This window comes from Ambystoma mexicanum, chromosome 13, assembly GCF_040938575.1.
Source record: "Ambystoma mexicanum isolate Mex_15411 chromosome 13, UKY_AmexF1_1, whole genome shotgun sequence".
NCBI lineage: Eukaryota > Metazoa > Chordata > Amphibia > Caudata > Ambystomatidae > Ambystoma > Ambystoma mexicanum.
The window spans coordinates 54,769,046-54,784,626 of NC_090938.1; the positions used below are offsets into that span (position 1 = coordinate 54,769,046).

Here is a 15,581-nt window from a genome sequence, read left to right on the forward strand (position 1 = left end):
TTCATTCCCTGAATGTACAGATGGTGTGTGACTCCAACAGGATCATTACACATTGTTGTGCCCGATTCCCTGGATCAACCCATGATTCTATGGTCTTGAGGAACTCTACAATACCACGCTACATGGAGCGACACGCAGGGAACAGATCCTGGCTACTCGGTGAGTCTCATTACATGCATGATGATGTGGGGTATGTGAATTGTCAATGACCTGCCAGGAAGGGGGGGGGGTGTGCGTACGTATCAATGGCATTCCACATCATACGTTTCTCGTCCACATACAGGTGATGCTGGATATCCACTGAAGAGATGGCTCCTCACACCAGTCCGGAACCCACGGGACCAGCATGAGGAGGACTACAACCATGCCCACTCACGTACCCGTGTAGTCATTGAACAGGCATTCGGCCTACTGAAGACCCGTTTCCGCTGCCTCAGCAGGTCTGGCGGGGCACTCCTGTACCGCCATGAGAAGGTTGCAAAGATGGTGATGGCATGTGTCATGCTCCACAACATGTGCGTACGTAGAAATGTGCCCATGCCCCCTGACGCAGAACTGCAAGCACCTGATGATGGTCATGATGAGGGTGGGGATGTGGCAGCACCTCATGGAGTCTGCGAGGCACCGGAGGCCCGTGACATTCGTCAGCATCTCATTGATGTATGCTTCTAGCACTCACGCCTGGTGGCTGATACATGGACACGGGACTCGTGGCACTGCGTGTGTCTGGGACATGCACAATATGGACTGTACGCCTATGATGGCCTAGTACACAAAGATCAATGTCCACACTTCTCATTGGTTGATCGTGCACTTTTTATGGCATATGTGATATCATGTTGAACACCCTATCGACCCGCCACCCAAGTGAGCCCAACACACCCCCTCCACCCTCCTACCTCCCCCCCGAACACCAGTGTCCAAAGATGCTCATTGTCAGTGGGCTGTCGCTATTGCATGCCCCCTCTGCGGGTATCAGGGGCACCCCTGCCTGTGGAGCGCAGGTTCCTTCCAGATCTACGTTGGGGGCTGCCCTGGACGGAACTTGCAACGGATGATGTGTCTGCCTGCTCACGTCCATGCATGTCCCTAAGGGTTTGCGAGAGCTCAGTGAGCACACGGCGCACTGCGGCAAGTTCGGCACATACGTCTTTGGACGTCGCATGCAGTTCCCCCCTCAGGCTCTCGGTGCTACTCTCCATTTGGACTCTCAGGCTCTCGGTGCTACTCTCAATTTGTGCCCTTAGCGTCTCTGTACCTCTCTCCATTTCTGCCCTAAGTGTCTCTGTTGATGTTTCTATGTCTGCCTTGGTGCCCCCACATTCATCGGCATGGCCCTTGAGGAGTGTGGCCATTTGCTGCTGTTGGACGATTAACTTGTCGAGGGACTGTTGCCTCTGCTGGGCCATGGCCATTTGCGGTGGTGTCACAGAGGGGCTGTTGTCCTCATGTTGCCTTGCCACAGGGCTTGTGGGGGATGGCCAGTCGTCGTCTTGTGGCTGCACCTGCGTGGTATCCTCATGTTGTACGGGATGGGACAGACAGGGGGATTGGGACAGGTCATGGATGGATCTGACCTCGACATCCCCGTCTTCTGTGTCCGAGCATGCTGCCATCAATGGGGTGTCACCTATGGTGCTGCTGCCATCAGAGGCAGTGCCTTCTGTGGCATCCATTGGGGGGACCTGTGGTGGTGGTGTTGTGGCCATGCTGGCTGCTGGGGTGCCTGTTGATGTTCCCTCCTCTGTGCTGCCACCTGATTTGTGCTGCTGCCGTGTCTTGATGCGTGCAGCTGAGGTGGAGGGTCTCTGGCCGTTGGTCTTGGCCCTCTTTGCAGGTGTGCTGGTAGGGGTGTCCTGTAGCTCGTCGTTTGGATCGGACCCTGTGGTGGAGTAAAGGAGGGCGAGGGTTATTGATGGGTCAGTGGGAATTGGAATGGCATTGTATCACATGCATTGGGGTGGTACCTGAGGGTGATTTGGGTCGGGGTCTTGGAGGTGCTTTGATTTGTGTGTGGAGTGAGGGTGCAGTTGTTTGGCAGCCTGCAGTTAGGGTGTGCCTGCTGCACGTGTAGTGCGTGTATTAGGGGTTTTTAATTATTTATGTATTTATTGTGGGTTTTGACGTGCGCTTTCAGGCCGATGTGTGTGGACGTTCTCCTGGACATGTGTTTCTGTTGCACTATGTGGACGCATGGTACTTCACATGGATGGACTGTGTGGATTTGGCATTGTTTTATCTGGCCCACCTACCTGAATCTTCGGATGTCTGCACTCCTTTCTCCATCCCTCCGACTCCCTCTATGCTCTCCATTCCGATGGTGGAGGCACAGATTTCTTCCCAGGGGGTCAACTTGATGGGTGATTCAGGACCTCCCCCGGTGGCTGTGGCAATGTTGCGGTTGGCAGAGAGTATGCTGCGGACGCGTATCCGCAGGTCGTCCCATCGCTTGCGGCATTGCTGTGGGGTGCGGGGTGCGGTCCCCACCGCACTTACCCGCTGTGCCACCAGAGCCCATATGGCCTTCTTGTTTGCAAGTGCCGTCCTGGTCATTTGCGTGGAGAAGACGACGGCAGCATTCTCCTGGAGGGTCTCTGTTAGCACGGTGAGTTCCTCACGGGAGAAGTGGACCTGCCGCTTGCGGTCGCACGCTTTCTTCGCTACTTTTCCCATTTTTCTTGGTTTCGCTAGGGTGGTTGACGGGTTGGGGTGTGTTTCAGGGTAGTGATTTTAGTGGTTGTGTGGTTTTGGTGTTTTTATAGGTGTACGCCGGGATGTTTCCCGTTCCGGGCCCATGTTTTAACTTCCGTTTCCGTATATTTCCGGGCACCGTACTTTCCGGTAGGCGCACACTGCGGTGACCGCTAAGAGGGGTGGCGGTATTGCACCTAGGGCGCCGTACGGCGGCGGTGTGGGCCGTTTTGGGGTCATTTCCGCCATCGCGGACTTTGCACTTCCGCCGTGGCGTGGTGCTCGTGCCCGATGGGTCGGAATGGGCCGCACTTTGCTCCTTCGTACAATGGCGGAAACGCTATTTACGCTGTGGCGCTCCGGTCAGTCGCTTTCCGCCAGGGTCGTAATGAGGGCCAACATGTCTTACGACTAGCCTGGCATGCTAGGCCTAGAAAAATACATCATTTCTTACTACTTGCCTGGCATACCACCTCTAGCGAAATACAACCTTTCTTACTACTTTCCTGGCATATTGGTATCCATGGTACCAAGACATGATTGGTCAATTGAAATCACATGATCTTGATCATGCTCTCAAAATCATTGTTTCAAGCTGAATGGCTGGCTTGATGTGTTAATGTGCCTTGTTCGGCCAGGGGGTTGCAAGTTTGAATAGCTGCAAATAAAATCAAGCTTTTTTATTTTTCTGAATTTAATATGAATATTTATTTATTTATGTATGTACTGTTGAGTTTGGAACCAAAATGCACAGGGCTCTAAGCACGGCCGGGTAGGCAGCTCCCTATACCCAGCACAGCCTTGCCATATCTGCCAATCAGCCAAATGTCACCTCTATAGTACTGGCTCGGTGCTAACTATTCTGAGTCTGTGAATTTGTTCTGGGTCTCTTGTGGATTTTGGGACAATGTGGTTCTTTTCCAAATAAGTGGTTTTCCCACTACCAAAACGGCCAGCATTGAAGGCTGTTGAACAGACTGCACCTGCACCTCCTTTGTCCCAGGGGCAGGGGTCAGGAAACTCTTAAAGAAAGTCCACACCGGGCAGAATTTCCACACACCGGTACTCACAGAACCTGTTAGTCAAGGTTTAAGATGCATGTGTGAATAGAGGTAGCTTATGTTTACTTCCGTTGGAAGCCGCCTTTTGTCAGGCTAGGTAATCGGTAATACCCATCTCTCGATGTGCCGGCAATCCCCTAACCTGTTGTGTACGTAGTACACAGTATGCGCATGCGCGTCGTGTACGCCGCGCATGCGTAGTTGATAATAAAGGCGGCGCCCGGCAGTTGGGGCCGGAGCGCCGGGACGAGCAGTCGCCTCCGTGTCTGTTCCTGCGCGGCGTTGCTGCGCGCAGGGCCTGTACGCCATAGGGGCCCGCATGACACCGGCGGCCCACCCGATCATCACACTGGCGACGAGGAGGAGCCACGGCCCACTCCCGTGCCCGGCTGCAACGCTGTGTTAAGCCCGCCGCGTCACGGACTAACGATGCACCGGCGGCCATTTTTTTTTCTTCGATCCGCTCCCCGTCACGTGCGGCGACCGTGGTTGCGGCCCAACAGGGTGCTCGTGCGCCACTCGCCGACGGCGCTAGCAGAGAGGAAAAAAAAAAAAAAAACAATTTTTGGAACACCCACAGTCTTGCTGGTGCAAGGCTGTGGCACACAAGAAGAAAGAAGAGGATTTCGCTCCCACCACTACCACACAAGGCCACATCTACCACCTGTGAGTACCTAGCAAAAGAAAATGGGTGACGGCGCAGACGATGAGGGTGCCGCAGCCCCGATTCCCCGCAGAGCCCGCAGCTCCCTAGCCCCCATGCCAGAGTTTGATGCCACTGACCCCCTTCCAAGCTAGGACCGAGGTGGATGCTGTGGGTTAAAAGACTGGACATGTTCTTCAGGGCAGCAGGGGTTAACGACGATGATGAAAAGGTTGCGACCATGATCTATTCAGCAGGCGCAGAAGTCCACAAGATCTATGACTCCCTGACCATCCCCGTGGTCACTTATGACGCCGTCAAGCAGGCACTTAAAGACCATTTCTTACCCATGGCCAATGTGGATTTTGACAGGTTCGTCATGGGCGCTGAGAAACAGTTAGACGATGAACCCCTGGACAAATTCTGCGCCCGCCTGAGACACCTGGCGACCTCTTGCAGATGGGCCGACGAAGAGGAGATGGTCCGCAACCAATTACTACAGGGGTGCAGCTCCAGTAAACTTCGGAGGCAAGTGTTGAGGGAGCCTGGCCTAACCCTCCAGCAGATCCTGGACCTGGGCAGAGCACACGAACTAGCAGAGGCCAGAGGCGCGAAAATGGACGCTGCCTCGCGACCAGGGCACAACGAAGACGCATTTGCAGTAGGACGGTCGGCTGCGAACAGGTCAAGGTGGGTGCCGAGAAAGCCCGACACCGCGTCCGCTCCAAGCACCGCCCCATCGTGCTCGAACTGTGGGTATGACCTCCCCCACAGCGGTGACTGCCCAGCCAAGTCAAGAACATGCGCCCGGTGCGGCATACCGGGTCACTTTGCCAGAACGTGCCGTGCGGCTGCCCCTGTCACAACGACGAGAGGACCGGAGAGAGTGGGGCGAAGCAGTTCCCGCAGAGTGAGAGGCATCTCCTCCATTGATCAAGGCCTGCAAGACCTAGATCTCGCAGAAGAAGAAGAGGAGGAAGAGGAAGAAGTCTTCTTCATCTCCAGCATCGCGAGATGTTCCAGCACAAAACGCCAACCCAAATGCACCGTCGACATCAAGGGCACTCCCACCCCCATCCTCATCGACACCGGGGCTTCAGTCTGCGTGCTAGCCACCAAACACTACGTAGCCCTGCCAGGCCCACCAGAACTGTCGACATCAACAGCGAGGATATATGCATTCGGTGGCGACACCCCCTTACCCATCCAAGGTGCATTTATTGCCCCAGTATCGCATGGACAGAACTCCATCAAGGCAAGATTCTTCGTCACCGACGTCAGCCCCCATTCGCTGCTAAGCTGTGCGGCGTCAGAAGCGCTCGACATCGTGCATTTCACATTTGGGGTATACCATGCAGATCTTAAGAGCATGCTACACAAGTTCGCGAGTCTCTTCAAGGGTATCGGCAAGCTGAACGCAGACCCCATTCGCTTGCACATCGACAAATCCGTAAGGCCGACAGCCCTCAAGCACCGCCGAATTCCATTTCACCTGAGGGCACAAGTGGAGGCGGAACTGCAACAGCTAATGGACCGAGACATCATCGAACGGGTAGAAGGGCCCACCCCGTGGGTTTCACCCATCGTAGTGGCCCCGAAGCAACCAGGGGCTGTACGCATCTGCGTAGACATGAGGCTACCCAATGCTGCCATCAAAAGAGAGCGCCACCTCACGCCCACCCTGGACGATATCGTTGGAGAACTCCAAGGCGCCAAGGTCTTCTCCAAACTAGACCTCAGATCCGGCTACCATCAACTGGAACTGCACCCCGAGTCGAGGTACATCACTACGTTCACAACGCACGAAGGATTGTACCAATACAAGAGACTCAACTTCGGGATCTCATCCGCGGCTGAGGTCTTCCAGAACGCAATAAGAGGAGCGTTGTCCGGCCTGAGGGGTGTCATTAACATGTCCGACGACATTCTGGTCTTCGCCAAGTCAGAGAGCGAACACCTTAAAAGGCTGGAACGCACGTTTGAGAGACTCCAGGCGGTAGGTCTTACACTACACCAAGAAAAGTGCGAATTCCTGAAAGATCGGCTGGAATTCTTTGGGTTCACCTTCCATGCGAACGGCATTTCACCTGACCCCGGCAAGGTAAAAGACATAAGAGATGCGCCTCCGCCCACATCTCCTGCAGAAGTTCGGAGCTTCCTGGGGATGGTCAATTACTGTGGCAGATTCATCAAAGACCTAGCCTCCCTATCAGAACCATTGAGAGCACTCACCAGGAATGACGTACCGTGGCAATGGACAGCGGCAGAACAAAGATCATTCAATGCCATCAAAGAGGCCCTGTCAGAGCAGGAGACGATGGCCTACTTCCACCCCAGCCGGGAATCAGAGATCGTGGTTGACGCCAGCCCCGTAGGTCTAGGGGCAGTCCTCATGCAGGCCGACGAACTGGGAGCGATGAGACCCATTGCCTACGCTAGCAAGGCCCTCACCGACACGGAAAGGCGCTACTCGCAAATCGAGAGAGAGGCCCTTGCCATCCTGTGGGGATGCAAACACTTCAGGATATATATCCTCGGCAAACCCGTCGTCGTGGTCACTGACCATAAACCCCTGATTCCCATCCTGTCAGGCACCTCCTCAAAGCCGCCTCCCCGGATCGAAAGATGGATGCTATCGCTCATCGAATACAGCGTCAAGCTGGTGTACCGCCCGGGCACCCACAACCCCGCAGACTACCTGTCCCGCCACCCCGGTACGAGGGACGCCCAGAATCCGGTAGAGCTATCTGACGCAGCGGACGCCGTGCATCTCGTCGTCGAGTCAGCCCTGCCAGTGGCCCTGTCGAGGGAGAACATTGCAGATGACTCGAACTCTGACGAAGCATTCTTGCGAGTGAAAAGAGCGGTTGCCACAGGGGAATGGCGAGACGTCCTCCTGAACAACGCCAGAAGACACCCAGAGACGCAGAGGGACCTGCAACTGTTGTGGAAGGCTCGACATGAGCTCTCAGTGTCCACGGATGGCCTACTGCTACGAGGTGACCAGATCGTGATCCCCAGATCCCTGGTCACAAGGGTTCTCCAGCTAGCCCACACAGGACATCAAGGCATGGCCAAGATGAAGGCGCGCCTGAGGCTGAAAGTCTGGTTCCCCGACCTGGAACACCGAGTGACCGAGTTCGTAAAGGCATGCATCCCTTGCCAAGCCGCGAGTCCGGCTGAAAAGAGCCCGCCCATCCAAGCCATGCCACGGAGCGACGTGCCGTGGGGTACTGTCCACGCAGACTTCGGCTCGACCGGCAGAGGCCTACACTTCGTAGTGGTAACAGACCAGTGGTCAAGGTACCCGGAGGTGGAGCTAGTAGAATCCACCGCCAGCGATCACACCATCCTGGCCATGGACAAAATCTTCGCCACCCACGGCTTCCCGCTCGAGATCTGTTCAGACAACGGCGCTCCATTCCAAGGGCAGCGTTTCGCCAGATACTGCGCAGAACGAGGCATCAAACACCGTAAAGTGACACCACTGTGGCCAAGAGCCAATGGAGAGGTTGAACGGTTCATGCGGACCCTTAACAAAATTTTTCGCATCTCCATCAATGGAGGGGAAGACCTGCGCCATAATCTGATCGAATTCCTCCGTGAGTACCGGTCCACCCCACATCAGTCCACCGGAATCGCGCCCGCCGAAGCACTATTCAAGCGCATACCCAGAGGGCTGATACCGGAAGCGGGAGAGCGACGCCCGGGGGTGATTGATGACACACAGGTGGCAGCGGACAGGGCCGCGAGGAACGAAAAGGAGACAGTGAGGCGGAGGCTGCCGGAAAAAGAAATAGCGGTAGGAGACACCGTCCTGGTCTGAAACAGGAGGCCAGAGGGGAAACTCTCAATGACATATGAAACACACCCGATGGGTGTTACCCACGTCAAGGGATCCATGGTCACAGCGGCGAACGCGCGTGGGACAGTGACCAGAAATGTGTCCTTCTTCAAACGCATAGGACCAGTAACCTCTGAAGAAGAACTGGACCCTGGCCAAAGGCAGGCGGCAGAAGCACCACCAGAGGACGTCGACACGCCCGGAGACCCTGCGGAGCCAGAGAATGTCGAACGGGGACCGCCCAGGTACCCCCGCAGAGAGGGGCGCCGCCCTCCACAAAGGTTCCAAGACTTTATTATGGACTCAGCGACCTGAGCAACAAAAGTCTGTTAAGTATACAATGTTTGAGCCACGTTGGCCCCATGTTTGATGGTTTGTTGTTTGGGGGGAAAAGGAGGGATGTTGTGTACGTAGTACACAGTATGCGCATGCGCGTCGTGTACGCCGCGCATGCGTAGTTGATAATAAAGGCGGCGCCCGGCAGTTGGGGCCGGAGCGCCGGGACGAGCAGTCGCCTCCGTGTCTGTTCCTGCGCGGCGTTGCTGCGCGCAGGGCCTGTACGCCATAGGGGCCCGCATGACACCGGCGGCCCCCCCGATCATCACATAACCGGTCCAGCCGGTTTAGCATGTACCGTGGCATAAGAGAAACACCTAATTACGAAACGGCAACTCTTGTGCACTGCCGCCTCATTTCCTCCGTGATACCTGTGAGGCTTTCTGCAGAGCTTACGATTTGGGTTTGGATTGGCTCTAAGAGAGAGAGACCAGGAGATTTATGGTGCTAGATTGAGAGGAACGGAGCCAGTTGCTAGCCTCACCGACACGGGCGCAATGTGCCACCTTGACCAGCACTCGAGGCAGGATACATGGCTGCACTTGCAGGCAGAAAAGAATATTTCATATTTCCAGGGTTCTGCAACCTGGGACTCTCTAAGTATTTTAGACTACGACTCCCAAGATCACTCACCATTTACTAAGCTGGCTCAATTTGACAGGAGCTGTAGTCCAAAACATCTAGGTTGCCCACCCCTGCATTAAGGTAGAAACCAGATGTTGTGCTGAAATGTGATTCATGGGAAAATGGTGGAGAGCAAAAGGACCTGTCTTTTCGACACGCTACTGTTGAGACCAGCACCAAAACCTAAACTTGTGTGAACTTCACACCAATGTAATGTATTTATTTTTTTTTTTTTTTTTTATTTGTATTTGTAAAGCGGAAAAATGCCCGTAGGCATTGAGGCGCTGTTACATAGAGCTTGAAAAACAGTGTTGCCTTAGTTACAAGTGGAGAGGTTGGTACAGGAGAATGCAATAGCTGGTGGTTGTAGAGAGCATCAGTCAGGCAAGCTGATGGAGGGCTCAGGAGATGGTAATGCACCCCTTAAATTATAGGAAATTACAGACATGCAGGGTAACTTGGAAAAATGACAACTTGGGTTGGATCCCCGCAAAACCAAAATGAAATTCAAAGTAATAATCGTTTCCCTGTTTGGTGCCAATTACCTGGCGAGATGGCACCCAATATTTCCTCTGCACCCTCTACTGCAGGGACATCACTTCACCAAAATGCCAGGGGTAGCGGAAGTGACATCACACGACCCCTGACCTCTGGTGACATCACAGGAAGTGGTGTCATTTGACCCCACCCTGAATTAACAGTACGTGACGTCCCTGCTCTACTTGTATTCTTGATTAGCCTACTCCCCTTTTCCTCTAATGTACCAACTCCCTTCAAAAATCTGCTACCACATTACAGTGCAGACCCAAATCCTCCATGCACGGCCTATGGGTTATCACATCTACATTAATCAAGAAGTGATTAAGCTGTGATCTTGATAATGTCCAGCCCTATTACCCCACCCCACACCACAGCTGCTAACCAGTCAAATATGTTTTAACCAATCCGCTCTTGGACACCCCCCCTCCCCCCCTTTCGGATAACATATTCTCAAGTATCTCAAGCAAATCAATAGAAGCAGAACAGCTTTCAGACCTCTGGTACTTCCAACCTGCACCCATCAACACCAGAGGTTTCACATCTGCCTCTCCCGCTACCTGACTACCAACACCCCCCTCTGTCCTTTCTGAACAGAGAGGCCAACCACAGTATCAGAAGGACACGATGTGAGAGCCCTTTACATGACATTTCAAGGTGACCGGAGAAATTACACACCGATTAAAGTGGACCTTTTCAGCAATTTACAAAACATGCACATACTTGGAGCACAATAAAGTTACACCTGAACATTCAAGGTGTTGAAAGAGGTGTGAAAGTGTGCACCTTTGAAGGACATGTGAAGCTAGAAGGGTCATGCAGTGGTAAAAATGTTTTGGACAGAGAAGACAATGTTAATCACATTCCTTAGTAGAGGCACTCCATGTCAGAGCACCAATTATGGGTGTATGGTAGCCTCTTTCGATGACTGAAATGCAACTTAATGCACTTTCGAAGAGCATTGATTTAAAGATAATTCCTTAAAGAATTGTGAATCACCCAACATTAATGTAACATATGGCTAGCATAAAATATATGCCAAAAACAAGATACTTCATGACTCAGTCAATATGTTGTTTAGAATATGGAAACATCTGTAATGCACACATGTTTCCTGATAAAATAAAAGGAGAAGTCTGGTGGTGGGGAGAAGGAGAAATATGGGGTTGCCGATGATACAGGGTGGTCTACAGCGGAGACAATTTACCTCTCTGTGATTTCATTATAAAGATGTGTTTCATGTTGGTGACGGATCTTCTCTAAAGTGCTTCCATCCTCTTTTCCCAGCACGACCACATGACTTGCAACTGCGCAGAAACTTCCAGAATCAAATACGAAGCGATCCTAAACAATTTTGATAAAGTAAGTTTCATTGTGCACTCTAATGTGCGCAACGGGATCATTTAAGGGGTTTTAATTGGTAGACATTAGTGAGAGGAAAGCCTCAATGGGTTTGTGGCTAACTTGATGCGGTTGGCTTGTGAGGGTATCTGTTTTATTTCTCTGGCATGTACAGCCGATGGCGCATTACCACCACATTCGACCATGATCACCCCTGTCCCATGTGTCCTTCTTGTCCCACGCGTACTATCTAGGTTTCCAGCACACATCATCCCGGCCAATCAATGCACCCACTTGTCTAGTCTATCTATAGCTGATTTCCTGTGTTTCCATACTATAAGCAACAATATCCTGTGAAACAAAGGGCTGAAATGACGCAGTGTTATACCTGTATACCACTAACTTCGTGGTAGAGGTTTGGGATAGCAATCCTTTCCCTGGTAGTGTTTCCTTCTCCTGATGAAGGCTTTTATTTCTGAGCCGAAACCATGTAGTTGTCGACCACACTTCATTCAGAAATAAATCATGTCCTGATTTGCTATGTTTACACGTTCGATTGATTTAATGCCTAGTGTCACCCTAGGGGGCCCTAATATATAAATATGCTAATTTACGTGGACTATAGCTGTGAAATCAATACTCTTCACATTCATTAGTCAGACAAAAATGGTTTCAAATTTCATTCAGTTCTATGCTCGGAGCACTGCTTTGTGTGTTCTTTTATGGTACCATTTTCTGTTCATGAGTTGACCGATGCACTTAAATCACAAAGTATTCTTATGTAACCATTTTATTATAAGCATTGTTAACAAATCAGTTATTTCATTCCCAGGTGGATCATAGCCTGGCTGCCACCAAAGCCCTGGGCGAACTGGATGTCCTCCTCGACTGGCTAGACAGACTTTAATAGGAAGCATCAGACGTCCATAGCGCCTTCGCCACTTGGAGATCTGGCAGTCCGGGATACCGTGCAGAAAGTGCAAGTGCCTATGATGAACATCATTGAATACATTTGTTATTCAACTGCAAAGCTGCCTGCCCAAAACACATACATGTATTTATTTATTTATTTATTTATTTAAGTAGAACAATATATTCCTGATAAAACTTTACAGATCACACCACCACAACTCTAACAATCCCCCAAGTCTTTTATGTAGTCACAGAAACCAACTATCAAGACATTTAATGGGGCATGAAGTCTGTTCAGCTTCTGGCTGAATAATTCTCAAGCACAAGGTCATGAAAAGGTCATCAAAGACGAACATAACTTTGAAAAGGGGGTGTGTAACTTAGTTGTGCAGAAATAGTATATTACGCTAAAAGGGAATTGTTACACTGGGCCGTCCCCCTTATTCCCTGTGGAAACTCCATACACTTTGAGGGGTCCATGTCTAAAATTGAACACATGCACAATGCAAATATGTGACCTGCTCATGCCACATATGCATACGTGTGCACTCACTTGCACATACACACACATACTCAACCATGTGTGATCTTGGGTTTTCTTTGGAATGTGAGGTAGGCATACCTGTATTTTGTCATGAATGCGTAGGTACCGCTAAACTCACACATCACCAAGATTTAGAAATATATGTATTTATTCGTGAAGATGCCATTCTGTGGACATTACTGTGTTGTTATATTATCTCCTGACACTCTAAGTTATTATGTGAGATTATGCTGTGCATATGTCGAAAGTTTCACAGTTCAGTGCTTGGGAAGTTAAAATGTTTATGTTTGTTTTTTATTTATATGTTTTGTGAAGTTTACAGTTTTTATTCACTGTGTGTGTACCATGTTTACAGCGATTTAATTTGGGAATTAAGGTTTAAGAATATATTATTCCTACCCTATACATAAACAGGATATTGTGGAGCCGCTTTGGGGTTCCCAACATGGATATAGGCGCTTGACCTATGTCTCTTAAACAGTCACGAACCACTTGGTTGACTCACATTATCATTGTTATGTAAAGGTAGGAGCACTTAATTGTATATATATATATATTTTTTTTAACATTTTGAATGGTTTGTAATATGCTTGTTTTGTGACTTTGGAAAATGGTGTCCATGTAGTTAAACTACATTGTGTATCATTTTGGAAGGATTTTTTTATACATTGCATTTTTGTGAATTTTTCAGTGTTTTCTAACTGTGTATTTATCCTGTTTACAATGTTTGGGAAGGGATTTTAAGAGTTTGGAACACGATGACCCACACCTGCATTCAATCTCAGTATATGTATCATGTTTGCAACTATTGGGAGGAGATATTATTGTTTAGGAAGAAAATGCTCTAATTCTGTACACAAGTTTACCTCCTCTCAGTGTCTGACTACATAGTAATGACACTAGGTCTATATCAGCTGTCAAGTCGCGCAAATTGTACTTGTGTTGTCTTGGTTGCATACAGTTGGAAGCACTTTTGACCATTTACAACAATATTTATTGTCGTGTCCATTTATTTTAATAATATGATATTATTTTGGGGCTCATGGAAATTATGCTTGTTAAGTTATTTTATAAAGAATGTATTTTTTTAAGGAATTTTAATATGTTGAAAATTTGCCAATAGACCAGCCTGTATTTCAAATATATTTATCATATTAATGACCAGAGAGAGGGGCGCAGGAATCAGAAACTAGCCACTGAACAGTTAATCTAGAAATATCAAGTCACTTCAGCATACAGCAACACATTTAAAGACACGTGACCTTTAATCTCTGTATGTTGGGCCGAGAGGATAGCTCAGGACAAAGAGCAACACAGGTTCAATCACAGTCTGTGTTTAGAGACTGGTCCCTGGTAGTAAGCACATTATAAAAGATTAATTAATTAACCTTCTTGAAGAAATGGTGGATTATATAATCTGTATTAAATTGTTCTGGGTGCATCTTTCCCTCTATCTAAAGATATTTAAGGGAGAGCAATTTAAGAGTCCCTTCACGATGTGCATGCTACAGAAGATACATGTGTCTTGTATATTCTAATTCTTTTGGTAAAGGAGGCTCAGTTCAGTGCTTTGAAAGTTTAATGATTCACTATATTATTTTGATACATGTTTAATCCTTTTTTGGGGAGGTTTGTAAACGAACCTTGACGATAAATATGTATTGCATATGCTATAAAGATTTGCAGTGCTACAACATGAAACTAAGCAATATCTATTAAACTAATCCTAGCCCTTTACATAATAACATATTGTGAGTCCTGTTGGAGCCCTTGCCTTATAAAGACGCTCTATCTTTGAAGACTAATATGGAAATAAAATCCCCGGGGATTTACAATATTTGAATGCAGGCTGGTTGAGTGCTTTAGCTCATGTATGAAAACCAATGAGTGACTTGTCAATGAGAAGTATTTTTTGAAATAGATTTTATTATAAAAAATGTTATCTTGTAATGTATATTATAACTTATATGCAATCCTAAATTTCAAATAGGACACAGTTAATTGGGATTCAATCATACACAACATTTTATACAAATATTTTATTATATTACTTTTTAAATGTTCTTTTCTGTATTGTCTGTAAATGCATGACACCTTGTGACTACTGGAATATTGATGAAAGAATAACAAAAATGTATGTTGAACCTAATACATAATTAAGATATGGCATATCACATGGCATTATAGACTCGCTCGACCTGTGGCATGAATTATATGAAGAGACACCTTGGTGACATGCCATGTCTTTATTACGTATGATTCAATGCAATATTCCTAATCCTCCTTACCAAGGGATTTATTGACCAGTGAATGAAGAATTGCTATGAATACATTTTTAGTTATCATTTTATAATTATTGTAATAAGGTCTGCTATTGCACAGTGCAATTTTGTGTTTGAAGTGTTTTAAAATTTTGTTTTTCAAGTGTTTTACATATTTAACATTTATTTGTATTCTGTAATGCCATATTTAACTATGTTCACTGTATATTGCCTTTGTATGTAATATTTTACTATATTCTTGAATGTGTATCAAAAGATACTTATTGCACCTTTGCCATTATTTAAACCCCTTGCACTTCATAATTATAAGATCCCTTAACTTATATTTGTTTTATTTTTACTATTGTTCAGACATCTGTGAGATGATGAATTATACATTTAAATTGTATTACATATTTTATAAGAATAAATATGTTTTCTATATTACTACTGCCAAACCACCCACAGTAAGAAGAGTTGTTTAGCGTTCTCTATGGTTTGGGCTAAAATCATATTGCACTAGATAAAATAAATAAAAATTAAAATAATAACCTTTGGCTTTGGCTTATTTATTTACACTTTTGCTGGAATGAGACACTGTATGACAACTTGTTTTTTTCAATGTACAAAGTGTTATTATGCAATAAAGTTTTCAATTTACTAATGCTTTTCTTAAGTAAAATTTACAAGCCCTAAAAAAGCAAGTAGCGTGCAAACACTGCATGAAAAAACAACTGGAATTAGAACGTTCTGGGCATGTACATGCCAATAAACAATGTATGTTAGA

At 48.0% G+C, this 15,581-nt stretch overlaps 1 protein-coding gene across 1 annotated transcript in view; it reads left to right on the forward strand.

Annotated features, from left to right (window-relative positions):
* LOC138520839 (interleukin-20-like) overlaps positions 1 to 15,263 on the forward strand; it is a 42,475-nt gene extending 27,212 nt beyond the window's left edge. Inside the window, exons 5-6 of the mRNA XM_069633192.1 lie at positions 11,024 to 11,098; positions 11,910 to 15,263. Coding sequence (XP_069489293.1) covers positions 11,024 to 11,098; positions 11,910 to 11,984 — 150 coding nt within the window. The 3' untranslated portion in view covers positions 11,985 to 15,263. The remainder of the gene's footprint in view (positions 1 to 11,023; positions 11,099 to 11,909) is intronic.
* Positions 15,264 to 15,581: the final 318 nt, after the last annotated feature.